Source organism: Nothobranchius furzeri, chromosome 9 (assembly GCF_043380555.1).
Source record: "Nothobranchius furzeri strain GRZ-AD chromosome 9, NfurGRZ-RIMD1, whole genome shotgun sequence".
Taxonomy (NCBI): domain Eukaryota; kingdom Metazoa; phylum Chordata; class Actinopteri; order Cyprinodontiformes; family Nothobranchiidae; genus Nothobranchius; species Nothobranchius furzeri.
In genome coordinates, this window is record NC_091749.1 from 70,890,426 (window position 1) to 70,914,999 (window position 24,574).

Sequence of the window (24,574 nt, forward strand, 5' to 3'; positions counted from 1 at the left end):
TATCAGAGAGGATAATTCTTTTGTTTTTTGTTTGTTTAACAAAACAAGAACGCCTCACTTTTTTTCTAGTCTTGCCTGTTTTCTCAAAGGCATCGGCAGGTTGGAGGCGATGTAGTGCCTTTTAGTGTCACACCCATTGAAGCTCAGGTTGTTTGTTGTGGTCAGTTAGCTCTTTTTTGTTGTGCACTTTTGTTGGGAACATTGGAACCAGCAACCCTAAAGCTTGGTTTATGCTTGACGCATTTACTGTCCGCTTGGTGATGCGGTTCGCGGATGGAACGCGCTTCACAACTCGCAGCGTTTACGGTTCATGCGGCTTGTCTCTGCGGTGAGCCAATATTCTCCCAAACTGTAGGGGGCAGCATGGAGCTCCACGGCATGCATCCAACACTGCACCATAGTTGAAGTAGAAATTACTGTTTACAACATGGCATGTCAGCATTTTTAACAGCGTTCCCGTCTTTTCCGACAGTGCGAGCTATTTCTCTCCAAGAATTATTAACAACATGTTGATCACGGTGATCTCTGAGAGCTGAATCATACAAATGTCTGTATTTACGAACCTCTGCCGTACTAGTTCTTGCCAGTCCGCCATGTTTTTCCACGTCCGACCGTCCGCGTGGTTAGAAAATTTCCTAGGTGCGCGTTGCGGAAATTTTGGGCTGTGCGGAGGCGCAGTGGAGGGGCGTGGTTGTTAAGATGACGCAAAATGACGCAACTTTTCCGCGTGGAGCCGTGCGGACCTCGCGGATGCCTCAAGCATAAACCAACCTTAAACCAACCTTTAAACATGATCTTACGATCAAGGTTGGCTGCAAACTGGACACATTAGAAGTCGTGGAAGAAAAAAAGATGCTGGAAAACTTTCAACCAAACTGAGTCTTACTAAACATCCTTCTGACCACACAGAGTTCATTTACTGACGGGCCGCTGCGTGGAAAGGAAAATTACAACTGGTCCAAACTGTATTACAAGCAGCACGACTGCAAACATGTTGGCTCATTCAACAACTTGGAAAATCTAAGAAGGCAGCTATTTAAAAAAAAAGCAGACTCTTGTTTTTCCTTTCTTTCATCTGTCAGCCACATCACAGAAGCAAAAGCAGCAGGTAATGGCTCAGATCCACCTGTTTTCGGAGCCTGTGACCACCGTATGCTCTAGCAGAGGCTCAAACAGCTATGTGTTAACCTTCTCAGGCTCTAAATAAGTTTGGATAAAAGGACGGGCACTTCTGAGTTAAAAATGCTCATGAAATACGTGTGTGGAGTAACCAGGTAGGTAGGTTTTAACTGCTGCAAATCTGCAACGCCTGCCAGACGGTTAAAACCACTGAGGTTTTTCACAACCCAGAGCTTCTGGGTAGGGTCAATCCTCACAATAACCGGCAAATATAGACACGTGAATCTGCCAACAGATATTGGGAATCATACAAGTCCCCACATTGCGGGTGAAAGACTGAGGCCAAGGTGAGGCGGAGGTGACAAAAATTGCAGTTCCGCTCTCATCCACTAGGGGCTGGTGTCAGAAGCGAGCAAATCCTCATTGACTCCCATGTTAAAAATACCAATTTCACAGCAGAAATAAACATGTTTACAGCCTGGTACCAAAACATGTTTTTGGTTTAAATGATCTAGTTTACACTCATGACAACTCTGAGGGGGTGAATTTTTTCTCACTCTTCTGTTTAAATGTATTAAAAGCCTAAAATTCTGTATAATTAATGAGCATCAGACCCACGTGACCGCCGCCTCAGACCCATGTGACCACAGAGCTAGCTCCGTTGAAAGGCGTCAGTAGAGCCTCGGTCTGGCTTGGAAACTGTTCCGGGATTTAGAGTCTCTGTGTTTGTGTTTTCTGTTTTGGATATTATTTGTGCAATTGTTGGTCAAAATGACTTGCTGTGGCATTAATTGCACTAATAGAGCGTCCAAGGAGGCTCCCCTTCATTTTTTTCAGTAAGTAAAATTATATTTATGTATTTTAGGTCACTGCCGAGCTGAGCTTAGATTTTAACATGTACTGTTTAACCATGAAATTTAAATGTAATAGGGTAAAACCCAGTGCATTTAACATAATGCTGCACTTTAGAAAATGGGTTGAAATATAACATGTTGGTGGAGCTGGGTTCCCACTATCGGCTTGTGGAGCTCTCGGGAGACCGATGTTTTCCACCCGGTTCTCCCCTCCCCGCAGCTCGGCGCATCTCTGTCTGATCGCGGCTTCTGTCTGCTGTGCAGGCTGCCGGCTTGTGGAGCTCTGGGATGGAAAGCTTTTCACCCGGTTCTCCCCAGCGGCAGCTCTGCGCATCTCAGATCGCAGCAGCGCTTGTCTGCTGTGCAGCTGCCGGCTTGTGGAGCTTTCGGGAGACCTCTGTGTTCCACCCGGTTTTACCCAGCGGTCAGCCCGGTGTATCTCTGACTCAGAAGCTCTGGTGTTGTGCACAGTTAACTCCGGTTGTAGCTAGGTTGCTACCTCCGTTAGCTTAGCTCCCACCTCCGCGTTAGCTTTGGGTTAGCTCATCGACATATAAATATTGGACAATGGGTTTCCATAGACTCCAATAACACATTTTTGAGGCCAAATGGGAGGTGGCCACCACCGCCATTTTGACCGTGTCACAGGTTCTGTCAAGCCCAAACAATTCCACAAAAGGGAAGAGAGGTGGAGCTGAGGGTGGGTTAGGGTCCCCTTTGGAAAGGGCTGCCGGAGGACCTCAGGGCCGAAGGGAACGTCCAGGCTTTTAAGAATAGGCTTAAGAAGACCCACCTTTTTAGCTTAGCTTTTAACTGATTACTATTTATCTAGTATGTGTAACTGTATCACTTGTCATATTTGTTTATTTATATATATACCTATTTATCTCTTTTACTTCATTTTATTATTTTATTTTCATCTTAGTGTTTTCATATGATTATGTTTTCTTTTACTATCTTTATAATAACTTTTTATCAGTTACTTTCTATCCATATTAGCTTTTGTTATTTTACAGTTATATATTTTAATCCTCCAGTGTTTCCTCTGCGGAGCCCTCTGCCTTCGGGCGGCGGCGGCCGGTGTCGGTACAAGATCTGCTCGGGTGCAAAATTGGCTCGGGGTCCGTCGACTGCCGATGACGTCTAAGTAGTTGATTGGCTGAACATGAACCTTACAGAATTACGTAATCACGTTACGTTGGTCCAGGCAAATCTTTCTGTTGGAAAGATGGACAACTTTTACAAAGAAATCCATCATTACCTCTTTGAAAATACACTTTTAGCATAGAGCTGCATGTATATTAGGGCTGAACGATTAACTGCATGTGCAATTAAATTGCGATGTGACAAAAGGAGATTTTCTAATCGCAAAGGCTGCAGTTTGGCAACGAGTGGCTAGCGCAATGCTAATATACATGGAAAAACCAATAGGAATGCTAATGCTAATATCATTACATTATTACAAATTATGAATTAGAAACGTGCCAAATGATTACATTTGGAGTCTAATAGAAAGTAAAACTACCATCAATCAAATAAGTACAGACAGGTATTTTAGTAAAGCCAGAAAACTTTTAACTCCAGAGTTTTGGCTAGCAGCTATGAGCGTAACTGAACTACGCATGGACAAGACGTCAAAAACTCTAAACACAAAATACTTCAATAAACGGGACACACTACTATTTCACAGGTGTTGCTAATACCTACGATCCTTCAAGGGATGTGCTCAAAGAGGAATTCAACATTATGAATACAATATAGTGTTTTATGTTACAAATACCATTATAAACACAAACTTACGTCAAAAGAAACATTATTTTAATTACGAAACAGCTAAATTCTTTCCAACAGTATAGATGTGTGGTGTATTTTGTCCGAGTGGGTTTACCGTACTTTGACGTCATCGGCAGTGGAAGGACCCCGAGCCGATTTTGCACCCGAGCAGATCTTGTACCGACACCGGGGCGCTCCTCGGGTAGTGCCCGGGCAGTGGTGGGGGTCTCCGCCCTCCCTCCCTGGGCGTCATGGGCTGGTGTCTTGGCTGCTGCCGTGGATCTGTTGCTGTCGAGGCAGATGGCTCCGCTGATGATGTGTGTCCATTACCTGACCCATCTGAACTCAGCCTATTGTTTACTCTGTTGTTCACGTGTGTGTGTGTGTGTGTGTGTGTGTGTGTGTGTGTGTGTGTGTGTGTGCCGCGCGAGTGTGTGGGTGAGTGTACGTTCACCTTGGAAATTGGTTGCAGGAGGGGAACTTCAATTGTCAATTGTTTTATACTTGGGGAGGGGGGCTGGGATGGGAATATAGGATATATGGGGCCATTGTAATCTGTGAAGCACTTTGAGTTGCATTTTTTGTATGAAAAGTGCTGTATAAATAAAGTTGATTTGATTTTATTTGCTGTTTGCACTTTTATTGTCTCTCGTGAAACGTGTCAAACTGCACGTTGTGATTAGAAGTCAATGTGATGAAAGCTGAACGTAAAAACTGGGATAGCCGCAGAAACTCACGCATACGTGCGCTGCACGCGTTTACTCTGCGGATAAATAACACCCGGCCGTCTTTCTCCAGAGGTCCGAAGTTAAAAATCACTGTCACCTCTTAAGCGCCTTTACGTGACTCGAGCTGGGGGAAGCTGGAAAAGTTTGCATCAAGTTAACGTAAATTACGTATCTAGTTCCGGAAATGGAATTTTTCGCTTGAGTGTGTCGAAAATTAAGCTCTGTATGTGAATTCTAACATACAATAAATTGTTCTTAAGGTGGTTGAATTTCAATTTAGGTGAGTAAAATGAATACATATAGACCTAGTACTATGAAATCATTGTTTTTATTTCGTTTTGCCAATCAACGTATTCCTGCTGAGTTTTATTTTGAAAGCCTAAACAGGAAGTAGCGCAGTAGCTACATTTTCTCTTGCTAGCTCTAGATCAAAGGCTCGTTTGGCTCCTCAGACAGCTCTACTCCGAGTATTGTGTGCTCGTCTGCTCTTTTCTCTGGATATCGCAGTCTGTTTCTTCTATCTTTGGATTATATTCATCTGATGGTTTTCAACTCCAACTCGATGTATAGAAATGGGTAAACTGCACTCGAAACATGGTAAGATTTCCACACCCGAGAGGGGGAAAAGAAGGGGAAAAAAATCCGAGCTGCGATACTTTCTAGTAACATTCATTGTCTTTTCTGTTTCTCAAGCCGCTATTTGTAAACCAAGAGAGAGCCCAGAAGGTAAGCGCTCTTCACCTTTGACGTATTTAGCTCTCACGGATGCTACTTTGATATTTGCTAAACATTTCGACCCGTTTTGTAAACAGTCGCTACGTTTTAAACGCACCGCAGCGGAGAGTTTGGCGGAGTTTTGGGGGGACCGACTACTGCTGGATGGTAGTTTCATGGCTGCCGATGTGTGTTTCAGGCGATAGTTTTGTAGTGAACGCCTGTTTGGCGAGGAAGGGCATCGACGACTGGCTCGTGAAGCAGAAGTACTACTGCACGAGCTCGCGCCTCGAACAGCAGGACTGTCACCTGAAGAACAACTGCGACTTGTCCGCTCGGGTGAGTCAAGTCTGCTCGCTTGTTTAAGCCAAGTTGCAACATTTAGATTCAGATTTGTGCTCATATTGGTTGAAATATCGAATCATTGTGGAAAAAAACTACATTTATCATTTGTTTTCTTGTTCAACACGTTAGAAATGCACCCAGTTTGTTTTTTTTAGTTGTGCTGGTGGGTTTTATTACTGCTGTGGAAGTGTTCCAGCCTCTCACCGAGCCGAGGTCACCCCCCTCCCCATAATTAAAGGTAACAATAGACCCAGCCTGAGTTGAAAGCATTGCTGCGTGGCAGTCTGGTGACAAGTGTGGTTTGTAAAGGCTGGGGGAGAAATGTTGGGAGGTCATGCTTGTTTAGCATTTTGGCAGCGCGGTAAACACTCTGCTGCTGTCGTCAAGTAGGGAAATCCTTTGGAATTGCTTCAGAGGAACCTTTAAGCCTCTTTGGTACGAGGCGGCGTGTTTGAGGAACTGAAGCCTATCAAGAACTACAAAAAAGGAAAATTAGTTCTTCCACCCACAATTCAGACGTTTTGAGCAGAGATTGATCCATTGTTTTTATAATGCAGCCCAAATTCAGGATCTAAGGCACTCTGTAATGTTATAGAGCTCCGTTCTTGTCTTAACTTGATCATTTTTAGGTATTCAAACTGGACTCTTGCCTACTATCTTGTTATTTAGTAATAAATACACATTTGTTTCTACATCTCCTCAGATTCTTTGCTTAAAGGGACATTTAGCTGAATCTGAAGCGTGTTTCTGATTATACACATCGTCAATGACTTCCTGAACCGACTCTTTTCAGAGGAGTAACTTATTCAATTCAGTTCAAGTTTATTTATGTAGCGCCGAATCACGACAAGAGTCGTCTCGAGGCACTTCACACAGATACAGGTCAGTTCATTAAGCCAACTTAGACCGATAAAACAAGGTAAGAACAAAACAAAAAAAGAATGCTGCCTGCCTAAAACAGCTGCAGTCTCTACAACTCCAGCAGTTCATGCAAAATGTTTTTAAATAGTTCTGCGTGTTTTGCCTTTTAGCAGAAGCTTTATTTCTTGCAGGTTTTGACCGCCCAACTGCACCATAAGTGCTACATTTTGCTGCTACTGTTGATATGTGTTATTGTAAACAAATGCATATATTTCATTTAAATAATCACTATATTACAAAATAGCCAGTGATGTAAACATTTAATATCAACATTTGTATGAATCACGGTGCAGTTTTGCAGATTGAAAGTCAGAAATTTACTTTGATCTTAGCAGAAATCTGACTAGCTGTTAGCCCATCAGTCTTAAAGAGCAAGTCACCCCCTACCAGAGTATTACTCCACTCCCACTTCCTGTTTGAAAAATGCAGCAAATGCTGTTGCCTAGCAGACCGAGAGGGCGGAGCCGCTAATTATCACACACACACACACACACACACACACACACACACACACACACACACACACACACACACACACACACACACACACACACACACACACACACACACAGGCTCACAACGACATTGTGACATCATATGGTACCAGCTAACATTCTAGGGTACCTCTTAGCCAATAGCGATGGCAGATTTAAATTCAGCTGCAGTGCAGAGTTTTTACCTGACAACGGCACAACACTGACAGTTTTAGGCAGAAAATTTAAATTTTAACTAAAATGCACTAAAGTGCAAAACTATTGACTACACGTGTCTGCAGCACGATTAAACACACATTTATATAGTTTATCAGAAAAAAAAATTGATTTGGGGGTGACTTGCTCTTTAAACTATTTCCCTAACAGAAGACATTTAGGAAGTTACCCACAATGGGTTACATGGGAATTTTTTAGATGTTGTGGCAGAACTATGCACCAATTCCACCAAAATGATTGTTCATGTGGTACGAAGAGTTCCAGCACTTTGGGCATTTTGACAATCTAAAAGCTGAGCATTTACCTTACATTTGTACCACAATAACAAGAAATCACAGCCTTTTCCCTCAGCAGATCCTCGGTTGTCTTCCCCTAAAATCAGTGCTTTGTAAAAGTTGGATCAGTGCTGTTGTGAGGGTGAGATGATTTAGAACAATCTAGTTGGAAGGGTTTAGTAATGAGTGTTTGTCTGGCTATATGTAAACCATTTTTGTTAAAATCTGTTTCTAATCTTTAAAGTTTCCACCCCCCCCCCCCATCAGGTTTAACTGAAAAATCAGTCTTACCATCAGTCAAAAGCAGCAAGGGTTCACAGGAAATGTGAAAGTGGGACATAAATAAATGTCAAACATTAACAGATTCCAGTGGCTCAATTTACAAAAGATTTCCTCACTTTTCATTTTATATAAGATCAAAATGAGCAAAAATCTTTACTATTCAATAAAATCAGGAGCGGAAATCCGTCAACTTTCTGAAGGAAAACATTCACGCAGGGTTCGAAATTAAATTTTTTGCTCACCGGGCAAGTTGGACGGTAGATGATGAAAATCTACCGGCCGAGCATATTTTTTACCGGCCAAAATTCTAAATGATTTAGATCTACCTAAAGCATGTTATTCTATATTATGTTGATTCCAAACAGAGTGACAAAATAATTAAAACATCAATTAATAAGAAAAACAACTCTTATGTCATTTTTACTATTTATTTATTTATTTTTAGAGATGTTTTTATGAACTCTTTCATTGAAATCTAGTCAGACTCCTTGTTTTCTCTGTCCATGAAGTCTGGCCTCCTGCTTCTGACACCGTCTTTGTGCCAAAGCATTACAGCCTCATTTGGGTCCTAGTCCTTGATCTCTGGAGAACACAGCTGCACCTTGAGAATATCTGAAAGTGTGTCAGGGCTAGGGTTGTCACGGTAGCCGGTGTAGCGGTAAACCCCGGTAAAAAAAGTTGACAATAATAATAACCGTCTTGTTTTAAAAAAAATTATCTCGGTGGATTACCGTGGCTGCGGTGTGGTGACCCTTACCAGCCGCCGTATCATCTGCTGAAGTTGCCGGCGGCACTTGGGCACTTTGTTGTTTACGACCAAAACTTTCTTTAAGCTAAAGCTGAAATAATGGCCAGAGGAGACGGCAGCACTCGGGACATTTATTATCCCTCAAAGAAGACAAAGTCGGAAGTACGGGCATTTTTTGGATATTTGAAGAATGCCGAGGGACAGCTGATAGAAGACGGCTATCCTGTTTGCAGCACGAGCAGAAAAAGTGTCTGTGAAAGGCAGCAACGCTACGTGGCCATCATAATGTAGCCATTGTCTCACGACTCCGCCATCTCCAGTTCGCCACTTTTCACAAAATCTTCTGGTTGCCACTGGTCCTGGTGGTTTTTCTTCCAGTTCGACGAGTTTTCTTTCTGAAGGCTGGCTGACTCCGGTTAAAAACCGCCACATTTCACCGCTAGTTTTAACACGAAGCTAACTGCTAACTTGATAAGCTGATTGAATGGGATAGGTGGAAATGACGTTGGATGCGGCGCTCACGTTTCGCGTACGTTTGTGTACGTTGCATGCAGGCGGGAGGAGTATCACAGAAATCCATGGAAGATGACTGATAAACATAACTAATTTGGTGCAAACATTTACTCGCCATGTGGCAGATAGAGCTCAATAATTTACTCGCCAAATGGAGCACTTTGCTCGCATTTGGCGAGTGGCGAGTGTTAATTTCAGACCCTGCATTCACGGCATCGTAATCCTGGGTGTATTCATTTGAAGGACATTCAAAAGCTTGACCCCTCTGTGCTTTCAGAAAAAAGGTTAAGCTCTTCACTCTCAGCTTTAAAAGTCTTCCCTGTTGTATAGAATACCTGGTGAGGTGCTTATTTATAGCTGCTGTTTTTAAGATCCCCTCCAACTTGCACCAGGGTCCAGGAGAATGTGGGTCAGGTGTCAACAGACAACACGTTAAAGTCTTTTGATGCGACTGTAGCATCATATTGCCAATAGCAACAATGGACACTTTAATGGGGTTTTAGAACAACACTACTTTTAGAATTGGAAATTGCTGTTTAGACCGTTTTATATCCTAGGAAACTTTGTCGGGGCGCACAATGGCCAAGCCCGTAATAAACCCCTAGAATTTAATGATTGGTTGATCCTGCCCAGTCGGCCAGGACATGGATATTAAATGAGCCGCATGGCGACTGACCATTTTACTTTGATGATGCTGCCTGAAGCTAGAAATTCTGTACAGCTGTGTTCAGTACCTGGATTACTCAATAGTCCTACCGTGGATCAATCTGGAATTCAATCAAAGTCTGGATATTCCAGGGAGGACGGGGGCAGAGGACTTCAATACCCCTCTCATAACCAGAAGGTTGTGGGGTTGAGTCCCGCTCAGTCTGTCTCAGTTGTTGTGTCCACGAGCAAGACACTTAAACCACACTGCCTGCTGGTGGTCAGAGGGACCAGTGACGCCAGTGTTCAGCAGCCTCGCTTCTTTCAGTCTGCCCCAGGGCAGCTGTGGCTACGTTGTAGCTCATGACCACCAGGGTGTGAATGTGTGCGTGCGTGGATGAATGACTGATTGTGTTGTGAAGTGCCTTGGGGGGTTGTACAACCCTAGAAGGTGCTATACGAATACAGGCCATTTATCATTTTACCGTTCCCTGTTCATCCTGGAACGTTACATGTGTGCTCCGACCTTCTTTGTTGTTTTCCTTTCATGTGACGCTAGCAGTAGCCCAGGCTAGCGTTATCAGTAGCTCAGGGTAGCATTTTTCTGTGGTTTGCACTAACACCACCAACGTTTGTACATAGCCGCTGTTGAAAAGGTTTGGGACATGCCAATTTAAGAGTGTGTGTTTATGCTTATGATGTGTTAAATCAGCGTTTCTCAGTGGCCATTACAACATTACTAAGTTACGTAGGAAAGTAAGTCAGAGATGGCACAGACTCCTTGTACATTAGACACCCTTTTAAAGGACCGCCGTCGTAGTGGGCTGCTGCTAGTGGTTTGAAGTTGTGCAGATGAACCTTCCTTCACGAATTCTGCAGTCGGATTCTTGTGGACAGTCCCTGAGTGGAGTGGGCAGGTGGGTCCAACACGAGATCCAGCACATGTGAGCCTCGGCGACTTTCCTTCCCAATTTACCGCACGCCGTCCACACCCAGCTGTGAATTTGATCTGTCATGCCCGGCTTGTTAAAACCCTCTGAATTGAATGTGATGATGGCCGAAGATATTCGAGCTCCAGTTGTTTATTTCATTGCTTCCTAGATCTCTGAGTAACTGTGGTGCCTTTATAGTTTTGAATGTTGTAATAAATCATCTCTTCTATTCTTCCCCCCCCCCATCTCCCCCCTCCTCCCCCCTCTGCACCCCACCCCCGTCCTATCCTCCATCTGTTGGTTGCGTTTGTCTTGTGGCCCTCGAATCGGTGCGGTTGATGAAATGAGGCCTCATTTGAAGTGTGGGGAGTTGTTTGTAGTGACACTGATGGCTCCTCCCCCTCCGTGAAGCCCTATCTTCTCTGTGTAGTTACCCCCCCCACCACACACACACACAAACTTCACACTCAGTCTTCTCAAGCTGCTGCTCTTATATTTCCTCCTAGCAGAACGTCTGTTGGCTGGTGTGATGCACAGACAAAGAGCAAACATGACAGAATGCATCTCTACGAAGCGTCTGCCCCCGGCCCCCTTGTCTCACAGTGGGTTGTGGGGTTTTTGAATAGTCTTTTACTTCTTTGTAAAGTAGAAATAAATTATATATAAGCTTAAAGATTTTAAACACACTCCCTCACCTTCCAAGTCTGAAAAAAGACATGGCAGGTTTGTGTGCCCCCCCCGCCTCCTTCATCCTCCGTTTTTCACTTTTGCTGTTGTGCTTTTTCTTTTCTACGTTGTTTTCACAAAGCGAAGGCTCTTGTCTAAAAGCTGAAAGCACCTTTCAAATACAAACTCCTCTTCCTCTCGCCTTCTTTCTATCCTCTCCATGTGCGTTTTCCTTTCCCACCGGCTGGCCTCTTGTGCACGCTGTGTGACGTTTGCCCCTCTCCCACCGGGCTCTACCCCCACAGTGGTCCCAAGGGACCGAAAGCCCGTTGTTGCTCTTTGAAGAGGCTGAGAGAAAAGTTTGGAGCCACTCTAAAAAGAAGAAAAGGCTGGTCTTTGGGGAGGAGGGGTGGCACCTGGCCATAGAGGGTCTCTGTGATTCGTGAGAAGATCTGGTGGAAGTCTAAGGCTGACATGAACGTAGCTCGAGGACTGGGAGGTTCCAGGATGTGGAGGTGGCTTTCATGTCACAACAGGCGTTGAAGGCCACCTAGTTTATTAAAAGCTGAAAGAGTTTCTCTTGCATAGGAAAGCCAAGTGGATTACTGTCAGTTGTTGTGAATGGTGCGTCTGGAAAAGAAGCCATATTGTCTTTGTCAGGTAAAGCTGTAGTGCATGTAGATGCATGAGTAGTAGCATCCGTCTGTCTTCTATAGTTAAAGCTAAACTAGTTACACAGGAGTTTTATGTACCTCACGCAAGCTAATATACTTTAAATAGCAGTTCTGAAAAGGGCTGCGACGATTCGTCGACGTTGTCGACAAATATCGACAATAGAAATAGTCGACTATGAATTTCATTGTCGACGTTGTCGGTTTTTCTGACCGAGTGAGGCATCTCACTTCATTACAATCTCTGTCGAGAGTCGCACGTGCGCAATAGCTTCTCTGCTGAGCGCCAACTAACAGAAATGGCGGCGTCCGACACCGCAGCTATGCGTACCAAAACATCTAAAGTTTGGGAGCATTCTAGCCGGGATTCTAGCTCGTGCTAGCATTTTTCAGAAGGTAGCATTAGCACCACCGATGTTTATACATAGCAGATGTTAAAGTGGGTTGGGACATGCAGATTTAAGGTGGGGTCCCAGAACGACCCGTTTCTCCATTGCAGTTGCAACTTTCCAAATGGTCAAAAATGCAGATCAGAGACGGCACAAACTGTCGGTACATCTGACACGCCAAGCTGCCTTCATTCAAAAACAACAAAGTAAATGTGGTTTTGAATTCTCAAACTCCTCTAACGTTTGTTTTTATGAAAACAATAATCAGCTGTCAGTGTGGGCGTCTGACATTTAGGGACGTTTGGAAAATGAAAGACGTTAAAGTTTGTACACGTCTCTTCCTGCGAGTTCATGCAAGTGTGTAGCATGTCTGAAGTCAGCTGTCCGGATGCACTCCAGAGATCAAAGGCTTCTTTTGGGAATGTGCTCTGAATCTCTGGGGATTAGCAGCTCAGATTGTGCTTTGTTTCCCCAAACATATGCTCGGTTTGGAGCGACGAGTAGCTGTTGATCAAAGTGTTTCCATAGCTTGAGGGTTTTGTTCCACACGTTCATGTCAGAGCTCCCGAAGAATAGACAGATTTTGAAGATGGTCTGCTCTTTTGTTTTGAAACTAGGCTGGATTTTGATGTTTCTGTTGTTCTTTTGGTTTCTAAGTGAGGCGTGGTGTTAAGAAGTAAGGAAATCAACCTACATTTGGATGTTTCTTGCCACCAGCATGACAGATCAAAGACTTTTTGGGGCTAAAATCTCTTTCAAAGAGCATGAAAGTCCTCTCACAGCCACTAACTGCCACTGTGTTTGGCCTTAGTAAAAGAGAAGATATCAACAGAACAGTCGTCCCCAATTCAAGAGACGCCACTGCTGATGCATCAGATGGGTAGCTTGTTAGCACCCTTTCTGGGTCTAGAGGCTCCTGCTGTAAGACTAAGGCCTAGTCCACACGTAGCCGGTTTTTTTAAAAACAAATATCCACCCCTCCAAAAACTTGCATCCACACCACCGCGTTTAAAAAAAAAAACCTCTGTCCACACGTACCCGGATAAATACGTTGTTAAGGACATGCCAGACCTGTAGGCGGCAGTACTTCCCCGTTCTTAACCTCGTCCTTCGTCTGTGGTCTTCCGCAAGGAGCAGTAACTCCGCTTGCGAAAACAAACAAGCAGAAAGCGCTTGGACAATTGATGTATCGGGTAGTGACAGAGCGCAGCTCTGAAGGCTTCCATGGTGTCGGCTAGTGTAAACACAGGTCGCACACGTGATGTCAGCATTTTTTTGTCGCGGAAAGTGACGTTGCGGACCTTAAAACTCCGGTTTTGTCTGTCCACACGCAGACACCCAAAACGGAGAAATCGCAGATCTTCACTTTGGCCGGAGTTTTTAAAAAGATCCGTTTTCGTGTGAAAAAACTCCGTTTTCGTGTGGATGACAGGCCAAAACGTAGAAAAATATCTACGTTTTGGCAGATCCCCGGCTACGTGTGGACAGGGCCTATATTGGGCTCACTTCTGAATGGCTGCTGTTCTTCCAGTTCGTCCTTCTGTGACGGCGTTGGCGCCACAGCGTCTTCCGCCGCATTTCCCGCCACATCTTCCACCGCGTCTTCGGTCCGTGTTCCCTCCAGGTCTGGCTCGGGCCCGGCCTCTGGCTCTGCTGACTCGAGCAGGTTCACAGCTGTCGGACGGCTGCCCGAGCAGCCCGATAGAAACTTCTGTAAAGCCCCCCGCTGTCTCTTCTTTTGTTTTCTTTTTACGTTTTGACGCACCCGAAAGCATCGTGAAAGTTAGCCTACTCAGAAACACCCGCTAGCTTTGTTGTGTCCCGCTCTGACTCTGACCGCTTCTCTGACGTCCTTAATTGGGTGGCGCCCAAGTTGTAGGCTACAGTCATGGGCTGGCGTTAATGTGACATAGCTAATGTAACGGTCTATGGTTAAGATAAATATGGTCACTATTTTTAGTTAATAAATAATGAAATAAATTGTAGATAGGAGTCCTATCTATAAATTCTATCATAGGACATTTGTACATTTTATTTTTAATGTATTTATTTTTAATTTTGTCCCTCTGAGCCCCATCCAGCCAATCAGGCCCTAGGCTACAGCCCATGATAATATGATACGCTAATACTAACGGTATTTCCCCCTGCAATAGTTTTGGACAAGAGGTTGTTCGTATTGGAAAGACAGAACCAGATTTTTACTTATGAAACTGCTGCTTTGTTGGTTAATTCAGACGTTTTGTTATGAAAAGCCAGCTGGTTAAACATTTTAGAGAACGTGAGTGCACGTGTAGGCAGGGATAGATAAGTGAGTGTTGATCTGTGCGTGAGGATCTGGTGAGTAACTAAGCGGGGCCCCTGTGGTTGTTCTGGGCTTTCTTTGGGATCTCGGTGCTGGTTTTAATCACCCACTTAAAAGGCTTCACTAAAGTGGATGTTTAAGTGTTTAAACCCTGAATGATTCTCTGTTGTTTGTTTATCTGCTTCCCCTGCGGGTTGAGCTCTGGCCCATGCAGCACGAGCTGAATAATTTGACACAAAACTCAAAAGTGGCTCGAAGATAGGACAAGATCAACATCTGCACAAAGCTCCCGCGAGGCCGGGCGCATGCAGAGGAGTATGCCTGTGCGAGGAAAAGCAGTTATGGATGTTTATTCTAATATGTGAATCTATTTATCACCACTAACAGAGGCCCAGCATGATTCCCCTCCGCTTGTTTATCTTACTAACTGGATCTTGGGAAACGGCGGTGATGGACCCGACAGCTTCCCTGCGTCCTGCTGGTGTATTCATCCTCCTTGTGTTCGCATGCTTTGGTGAGCGGGCCTATCGGGCCACCTGAGGTGGGGGGGAATGGAGGAAGTGAATTTAGGTAAACAGAGGTTGGAGAGCATTGTGCCGCTCCCTGACAGAGGTTCCAGGACTCTTCGGCTCTTCCTGTGGCGCCGGGCGCGGAGGAGATCTGGATTGTCTTTTAAGGGACGTTGTTAGCTGAAGGAAAACTAAACGGCAGATCAGCCCTGCTGTCCTCCCCTAGTGTGTTTATGCTCCACAGGTGCTACGACCCAAAGAGAGCCTCATCCTGTAGATTTGCAACGGAGCAGAGCGGCTCTTTGTTTCGTTTGGTGCCATGTGCCACGTCTGGGAAATCCAACATTCCATCACCTAAAAACCAAATACTCAAGTTACAGGAAACGCGTTTGAGGAGTTTAAAATGGCTTTTAGGGACTCAAGACCCTGCATACAAATGACATTTTAGGTCGATGAGGTTTTAATGCACATTAGTGCATTAAAGTGTTTTTTTCCCCCCCATAATTAATTTTTTTAAACAAACTCAGCATCAATTTCCTAATATTGGGATTCTCACACATATGGCAATACTACCCTTCTGATTCTAGTCTTACAAATGTTGACATCCTTTTGGAGGCATTGTTGTTTTATCCTTCGGAGTTCCTTCTTGCTTTAAAATTTAGTTGAATATAAAATGGCACAGATAAAGCCGGGCGGACACTGTTCGACCTTTTCACTTGTAGCACTCAGCTTCAGCTCAAACTGTACGACTTCCTCGCAGGGCAGCTCTCACGAGTCATGTGCTCACACTGTACGACCCAGTTCTCAGATGCGACCCGACTGCTCACACTGTATGTCTGGTAGCAACACGTCGGACCTAGAAATATGCTAAAAATAGCAGTTTTTCCCCCACACATCAGACTTTTTTGTCTTGCCTGTTGTCCTTCGGGAGTGCTGCAGGAGGACACACAGGGATTTATGGGGGTTGGATGAGGAAAACAAAATAAAGAAAGTAAATCTGTGTTTTGTGATCAGTTTAATTTGACATGAACACGACAAACACGCTTTCTTGATAATCTTTGTGAGTAAAAAAACGTGTAGAAATACAAACGGACAACGTGTGTTATTAGGGAAATAGCGGGCGAGCGGCATTGATGCATGATTGCGCATGCGCCGTGAGCGGTTCTGTTAGTTTTTGGGTCGCAGCTGCTCGCAGCGTCGCCTCAACAGTGCCATACCCTCACGAGGGACGAGCAAAATATCAAACACGCTAGAAGTCCGTGCGAGCTCACGATTACTGATTGGTAGCTGGTCACGTGGTGTTAATCGCCTCTCGTAACCCCCTGTTCACGACGCTCAGAGCTAAACTCGCCCAGATCTTGTGGATTCTTGCACGAGTGGAAAATCGGCTAAAAAAAGTGAAAAAGTCGCACAGTGTACACCCGGCTTCATGTATAAAGCACAAAATAACTTGCTTTGCCGCAGTACTCAGACGCTGTTCAAAGTCAGAGAGAGTCCATATGACTTAAGGGGAACTGAATTCTTTAACAAAAATAAGATAAGGACACATATAAAGCAGAGATGTGTTTCTGTTAGAGGAGTTAACCTGTGGAATAGCTATTATAGTGATTTAAAAAGATGTGGTTAATTTTCCTTGTTTAACAATATGTTTAAAAATAGAGTATTAGAAAAATATATAAACCAAGAATGAAAAGAGCAAAAATAATAATACTGAAACTCTTGATTGTTTTGCTTTTATGTAGTTACTTATCTAAGGTGTAAAGTTTTTTGTTTTGTTTTGTTTGTCTGTTTGTTTGTTTTGTTTTATTCTCAGCATGCAAAAAGATCTGCGTTAAAAGGGTTGGCATAATAAGCAAATGCTTCAGCCATTACCGTTTGATTAGCCTTGCTTGGTGTTTCTTGCTTTGTGGTAATCTTTATTCTGTATTCATTGAGATATTTGAATGCTAATAAAAAAACAAAACAAAAAATCAATCAATAATTAAAAAAATCAGTTTAGACCTGTGTAATTTAGGGGGATTGGATTTGAATCCCCCAAATCTTTAGTTGTTTTCAGAAGATTTCAACTGCTAAATATTCTAAAACAGTGCTTGTTTGTTAACATTGTCCTACTAATCTGAAATAGGCGGGGGAAATAAAACATTTCAAACCAGAATAAAAAAAAAATCCTGGGTCCAAAGAAGGAAGAATTTTATGTTTCTTCATGCTTTTTTTTGACTTCCTGAGATGAACTATAACAGTTCAGGCCATCTGCATGTATAACACGTAACAAAGCTAAAATGGCCTAAAACACCCTCTAGTGGCTGGCTGCAGTATACACCCACCCCTATATTGTCCCACTCTTTCATGTAGACAAAAGACAGGCATCGTCTTGACCAAAAGATATAAATGTACATCTCAGATTGCGTTTTTCTAGGTTTCACCATTGGTTCTTATCTTGCTGCATTGACGCATGAAAACATTGATCATCATTTTTAGCACCGGTTGAACTAATAAAATATGGTTGGCGCCTGCAGCAGTAGAAGCTACTCTGCTCCAAGTTCATTATGGCGAGCAGTGACACAGGCCACTAATTCCAGTCAACTATGAATAGAAGCACGCCTCTGGCACCAGCACGCTTGTATATAGTAGTTGAAGTGTCTATTTCTGCTGCCATGTTTACTTGAAACACCGTCTGTAATTACACAGATTTTAAGTCTGCAGTTAAAAGGTCAGATGTGAGGGATGTTTTGAGGTAGCGGCTTGTGGCTGGTAGGACGTCTAAACATTTGTGCACATGTGTGTGCGTTTGTGTGTGAGTGCACGGATTCGTGCGCGGACGGGAAGAAAGGAGTAATGTGGCCACCTTAGTGCATGTGGCATGCGTCGTGCACACAGCAGAGGTTTTCATTTCCTGCGCCAACCGCATGGAGCTCCGTTGTTGATATCGCAGTGACAGTTAGTGATGGGAATTCCGGCTCTTTTTAGAGAGCCAGTTCTTTTGGCTCAGCTCACCAAAAAGAGCCGGCTCTTTCGGCTCCCAAGTGGCTCCTCGGATTTTCTGTTGTGTTAAGAGTTCATTTATAACCAAAATAATGCAAAAACATATGTAAAATGATTTACTAATGTAAAAAAAAGCAATATCAAATATTTATCATTTCTATGGATTTAATAACTGAACACTTTCAGAAATCTCCACTTTCTGACTGCTGGCTCTCATTTTCTCACCGTCTTCGTCGCACTCTCCTCTCTGTCTCGCTCGCCTTCTACTACCTCCTCATTCCCTCTCGTCTCCCTCCACCCGCATGTGCTCTGCTGTGTGTCTGAGTGTGATCCTCCCTCTTCCCCGTCCCCACTGCTCTGTGTGTGGACAGTCTGGACACACAGTTACACATGCTGACCAATCTCCTGTAGCTTTCACCAAAGCAAGAGGGGAGGGGGGAGGGGGGAGGGGAGGGCACAGCTCCCAATGACGAGCCGGCTCCCGTCGTTCACTTCAAAGAGCCGGCTCTTAGAGCCGGTTCGTTCGTGACCGACACATCGCTAGTGACAATGTTTGGTAACCGTCTCTGAATATATGATCTTTTTATTTATTTAGAAAAGTTGTAGAGAACTTAAAGAGCGAGTGACACCTAAATTAACTTGTTTTTGCTGATAACCTGTATAGATGAGTGTCTAATAGGGCTTTAGACATGTGTCATCATTGGTGTGGCAGATTAGTGCAACTTACTTTCAATTTAATATTTCAGTCCAAACCCGTAATTCTATCTCCATCTTCAGGTTAAAACTCTGCTCCACATTTATGTAAAATCAGCCGTGGCTGATGGCTAAGCTGAAAAAAGGGGAGTTGTCTGCAAATGACTACGTGGCTGCACCGCACTGGTCTCCAGGTGAGGCAGCCGCACCTCCACCTGGCTCAGCCACTCGCCTGCCGATATGACACGTTGGCGCTCTGAGCCGCTCGCCTGCCGCACGCTGTACGGCGCAAGATTTCTGTGAGCCATATTGCACGACGTCTCGCTCCAACAGGACACGCTGCGTCATGAGCGCACCTCCCACAAGCATACGTCACTAAGCAGACCACTTAGTGACGTACGTAAAAGAAAGCTGAAGATAAAAAGTGCTGCAATTAACACTTTTTTTTAGTGTCAGCTCATTTTCCTCCAAGACGGGGGTGCCCAATCCTGGTCCTGGAGGGCCGGTGTCCAGCACGTTTTAGTGGTTTCTCTGCTCCATCACACTTGATTGAGTGGTTGAATCACCTGTGCAGCAGCTCACCAAGCTCTGCAGAAGCCTGTTAATCACCTGCTGATTGAAGTCAGGTGTGTTGAAGCGGTGTTAACTAACACCTACTGGATACCGGCCCTCCAGCACCAGGATTGGGCACCCCTGCTCTAAGAGGAAGGATCACTTTTAAAACCCTCGCTTTGGCGTCAGACTCCGGCTGCGGGTCTCCTTTTCCCGTCTTTCTGCTAAACAGCTGATCTGTCTGTTGGTCATTCACCCTTCTCCTTTACACATAAAAACCCACTAAACTACAGAGAAGTAACAATCTGTCACAGATCGCTGCAATATCTGTCTCACTATTCATCACCCCCGCTGTCACTGAGCTTCCCCTGTCCCTCTGCAGCAAAACGCTATGGCACCATCGTTATCAGCTGAAAACTTCCACCAACAGTAAAGGGATCTCATGTTTTAGTGTTTTATTTTTTATGTTCGTGAGCTCATCTCCTCTCAGCTCTCACAGATCACAGAATCAGTTTTCACAATTTATCTGATGGTCTAAAAAGGTAGTTAAATCATTTTAAGTAAAACTCCGGTTGAATTTAACAAAAGTAAAAACTTTTGTGCAGTTTATAATCCGCGTTGTAAACATAATTTGATTTCAAGAAACTCCCAAAGACCCAGCTCTTCAGAGATCATCTTCTAAATGGTAAAAGGTTAAATGGTAAATGGTCTGTATTTGATATAGCGCCTTCCAGAGTCCTGGAACCCCCCAAGGTGCTTTACAACACAATCGGTCATTCATCCATTCACACACACATTCACACACACTGGTGGGGATGAGCTACGATGTAGCCACAGCTGCCCTGAGGCGCACTGACAGAGGTGAGGCTGCCGAGCACTGGCGCCACCGGTCCCTCCGACCACCACCAGCAGGCAACGTGGGTTAAGTGTCTTGCCCAAGGACACAACGACAGCGACGGACTGAGCGCGGCTCGAACCTGCAACCTTCCGATTACGGGGCGAGCACTTAACTCCTGTGCCACCGCCGCCCTAGTTCTAAACTAGCACCCTCCCAGCACCCGTTCCCTCTACTGTCCACTCCGTGTTCGCTTCCCTCTATGATTGATTATGCCGCCTCACTGCCACCAAGGATTGGCTGAATAGTGTTTGTTGTCAGGGGCAACCTGCTGGCGTGATTATCACCTGTAAGTTGCTTTGGACAAAAGCATCTGCTAAACACATGAACATAAAGGTTTAAAGCTTTTCTTGTGCGTCACGAACTGGTTTGTGTGAATGATTGCGTTTTTGAGCATTTTAACTTTAGTTTCCTGCATGCTGATCAGACTAAACAGAGCAGATAAAAGGCACACCTGTGCTTCTGCACTGATATTTCCTCCTTTACAAAGACGGCAAACCTACTTACAAATGAACATGTTATCATCTCGGCATGAGCACAAGTTGCCTCATGAATGTCGGAGAGTTGTATCTTCATATTTGGCTTTGCTACAAAAGGCTGAGGTACCTGTCACATTTTTGCTGCCCTCAAGGTAGACTTCCCAACCGAAACAACGCTCCTCCCACACTCTGCAGCGCTGGAGTGTGGCGTCTGAGGCCACAACTACAGGGCTGTCTGTTCTCAAAGACAGCTTTGACTAATTATCAAGAGCCTCTAGACCCAGACAAGCTGCACAAAACTGTTGTGCTCAGACTTTTCAAAATGTCAACAGGCACGGTGTCTTGGCTCTGTAAGTCATCCAGTTTTTGCTTTAATGGCTGACACACACGCACGCTCCGTAAAGAATGGGACGTTTCTACTGTTAGCAAATTCGGCTCATTGGGTAGGAGGCATCCGACTGCCACAATGGTGATAAGTTGATCTCTTCCGGGCAGGGTCTGAAATCAAATTTTTTACTCACTGGCCAAGTTGGCCGGTAGATGATGAAAATCTACCGGCCGAGCATATTTTTTACCGGCCCAAATTCTAAATGATTTAGATCTACCTAAAGCATGTTATTCTATATTATGTTGATTCCAAGCAGAGTGACAAAATAATTAAAACATCAATTAATAAGGAAAACAGCTCTTTTGTCATTTTTACTATTTATTTATTTATTTATTTTTAGAGATGTTTTTATGAACTCTTTCATTGAAATCTAGTCAGACTCCTTGTTTTCTCTGTCCATGAAGTCTGGCCTCCTGCTTCTGACACCATCTTTGTGCCAAATCCTCATTTGGGTCAAAGTTCTTGATCTCTGGAGAACACAGCTGCACCATGAGAATATCTGAAATATCTGGCTGGTGCCGGTGCCTATCTCCAGAGGCCAATGGGAAACCAGGTGGGGTACACCCTGGACAGAGAGCCAGTCCATCGCAGGGCAACACAGAGACACACAGGACAAACAATCATTCACACACACACACACACACACACACACACACACACACACACACACACACACACACACACACACACACACACACACACACACACACACACACACACAAACACACAAACACACACACACACACACACACACACCTAAGGACAATTTAGACAACCCAATCAACCTAACAGTCATGTTTTTGGACCGTGGGAGGAAGCCGGAGTACCCGGAGAGAACCCACACATGCACAGGGAGAACATGCAAACTCCATGCAGAAAGATCCCAGGCTGGGAAGCGAACCCAGGACCTTCTTGCTGCAAGGCAACAGCTCTAACCACTGCCCCACTGCGCAGCCCTGTCATGGATTCATACAACAGAAAAAACAAATTTTAGTTGATTTTTTTTAGTCTGACAAAAAATGTTCTGTCTTGGTGAAAAGACTGACTTGAGCACCAGCGTCCCTAAAAGCAGTAAAACCTTTAAGCTGATTGTAAAGTTTAGTTTGTGAAAGTAGAGAAGAACTTTCCTGTGAGCTATGTCAGCACATCCATTTAATGTGATGACCACTTACAGCCAGAGATGCATCAGAGACTGAGAAGAAGCAAGCTGGCAGGAGCAATGCAGTAGATGTATCCATCCATCTATTTTCATCCGCTTATCTGGAGTCGGGTCACGGGGGCAGTAGCCTAAGTCGAGAGGACCAGACCTCCCTCTCCCCAGCCACTTGGGCCAGCTCCTCCGGGGGAATTCCAAGGCGTTCCCTGGCCAGGTGACAGACATAGTCCCTCCACCGTGTCCTGGGTCTTTCTTTAGGTCTCCTACCGGTTGGACGTGCCCGGAAAACCTCACCAGGGAGGCCTCTTCGCCTTCTGACTCAGCTCTCTCTTCACCACGACAGACCGGTACAACGCCCGCATCACTGCAGACGCAGCACCAATCCGCCTATCGATCTCACGCTCCAGCTTTCCCTCACTCGTGAACAAGACCCCGAGATACTTAAACTCCTCCACTTGGGGCAGGACCTCATCCTGACCCGGAGAAGGCATTCTACCCTTTTCCAAATCATGTTCGGAAGCAGTAGATGTACATTCATATAAACTTTACTGGGCTGATCATTGTCATTTAATTCCAGTGGAAGACACTTGGAGTAGACCGGTTTCTTTGGAGTTCTGATGAGTTTGTCTAAAATAGAATGAAGACATGATGAGAAAACAACAACACACAAAAAGAAAAAAGCCAAGTGGAGCTGTGTTATGCCACTCCCTGTAAACGTAAAAGGAGCTATAGTCTTTTGATCTTGAAGCTTCGTGTCCTCCCGCTCCACCTCTTTGATAAAAAGTGTAATAAACCTTAATGGCTGAGGTTACATTTTCCTTTTTTTTTGCTCCAAAGCTAATAAAGGCTGTTACCTTAGTGCTCGAGGGCCTCTCTGAAATTGTAAAGGCTTATTGTTCTAGGTGTAAACATTTTATAAAGGAGTCGTTAACGTTTTGGCCAACTTCACACACGAAACTGTTCTAAAAAGCAAAAGACCGGAAGGAGGCTGCTGCAGACCGGCGCACAGAGACAAAGATGCGGGTTTTACGTCTTTGCTAATATTCCCTGGAGCCTTTCAGGAGGCAGCCTTTGATGTGGGCGAGGTCATGTGACCAACAGTGTTTGCAACGTAAATGTGACTCAAAAGAAATGACTGTTGGCTTGGCGTTAACGTTCTACACTCAGTTCTGCTCAGGGTAATTATGAGTCACAAAGCCCCAATTCATTAAGAAAAATAAACGTCCTTGTTATAATTTCCAGCATTAGCATGAGCTCAAGTTATAGTTATATGTAAGTCTATAATCTAAAGTAACAAAATATACTATAAAGCATCGTGTGTGTGTGTGTGTGTGTGTGTGTGTGTCCCTGCACGACCTGTGTCATGAATTAGAGTAAGCCCTTTGACTCATGCAGTAGGGCTGTCGCGGTAACCGCAAAAATGAAATATCGCAATATGAAGAAGCCCACCGCGCTGCATCATGGGCCACCGCGATTACTGAACTTGATTCAACTCAATGATGCATGTTGAGAAGGATGGCTGCGCTGGTATCAAAACGAAACGTTACTTCGCTCCTTTGGGAGCACTTTGGTTTTCAGTACGTCAGCTGCTGCACAGCCAGAGTCCTTGGCCGAGACAGAGCTGCCACCAGCGGCAAAAAAATAATAATAAAAGCTCGGAGACCTGCTGAAGTACCGGACAAGCACTGCTTCTGCAACCGTCCTGAAGAGAGTTTGAGCCGAGCTGGAGCTCACTCGCTACCTGCAGGAGGAATGCATCCACCCTAAAGAACCCCCCTGACATGGTGGAGCAACAACCGGGAGAGATTCCCTTTGCTCGCCAGAGTCACACGCAAGTACGTGTGCGTTAGTGCAACGAGCGCACCATCCGAGAGGGTTTTCAGTGTTGCTGGAAATGTTGCCACCCCTCTCAGATCCTCTCTCAAACCGTATATGGTTAACATGCTGGTTTTCCTTGTAGGTAACAAGGACGTGACCGAGCTATAAATCACCGTCATTTGTGTATGTTTTTTTTTTTTTTGTATGTGAAAGTGAAAGTGAAATGATGGTGCCCCGCGCCCGGTACATGTAATTTTTTATGCTTGATTTTAAACAACTAAACAAAATGGGGACTTGTTTCTTATTTGTTAGATGCTGCAGCCAAATTTGCATTTAAAAGTTTAACCTTCTCCTGAATTTTGTTGTTTTTAAGTTCAGTCGGACTCCGACTGTCGGAGAAACAAACGTTACTGCGATCTGTGTTGTTACTGCCCTTTGATCTGCATTCAGTAAAGTGTTATAAAAGAAGGCACGGCAATTTTTAACCTTTTTTAAATGTGTAAACATTGTTTAGA

At 44.5% G+C, this 24,574-nt stretch overlaps 1 protein-coding gene across 2 annotated transcripts in view; it reads left to right on the top strand.

Annotated features, from left to right (window-relative positions):
- The first annotated feature begins 4,913 nt into the window (after positions 1–4,913).
- Positions 4,914–24,574, top strand: part of nkd1 (NKD inhibitor of WNT signaling pathway 1) — a 50,931-nt gene continuing 31,270 nt past the window's right edge. For both annotated transcript variants that reach the window (XM_054731929.2, XM_054731930.2), the window contains exons 1-3: positions 4,914–5,071; positions 5,168–5,200; positions 5,388–5,527. In XM_054731929.2, the coding sequence (XP_054587904.1) occupies positions 5,047–5,071; positions 5,168–5,200; positions 5,388–5,527 (198 nt within the window). In that variant the 5' untranslated portion in view covers positions 4,914–5,046. The remainder of the gene's footprint in view (positions 5,072–5,167; positions 5,201–5,387; positions 5,528–24,574) is intronic.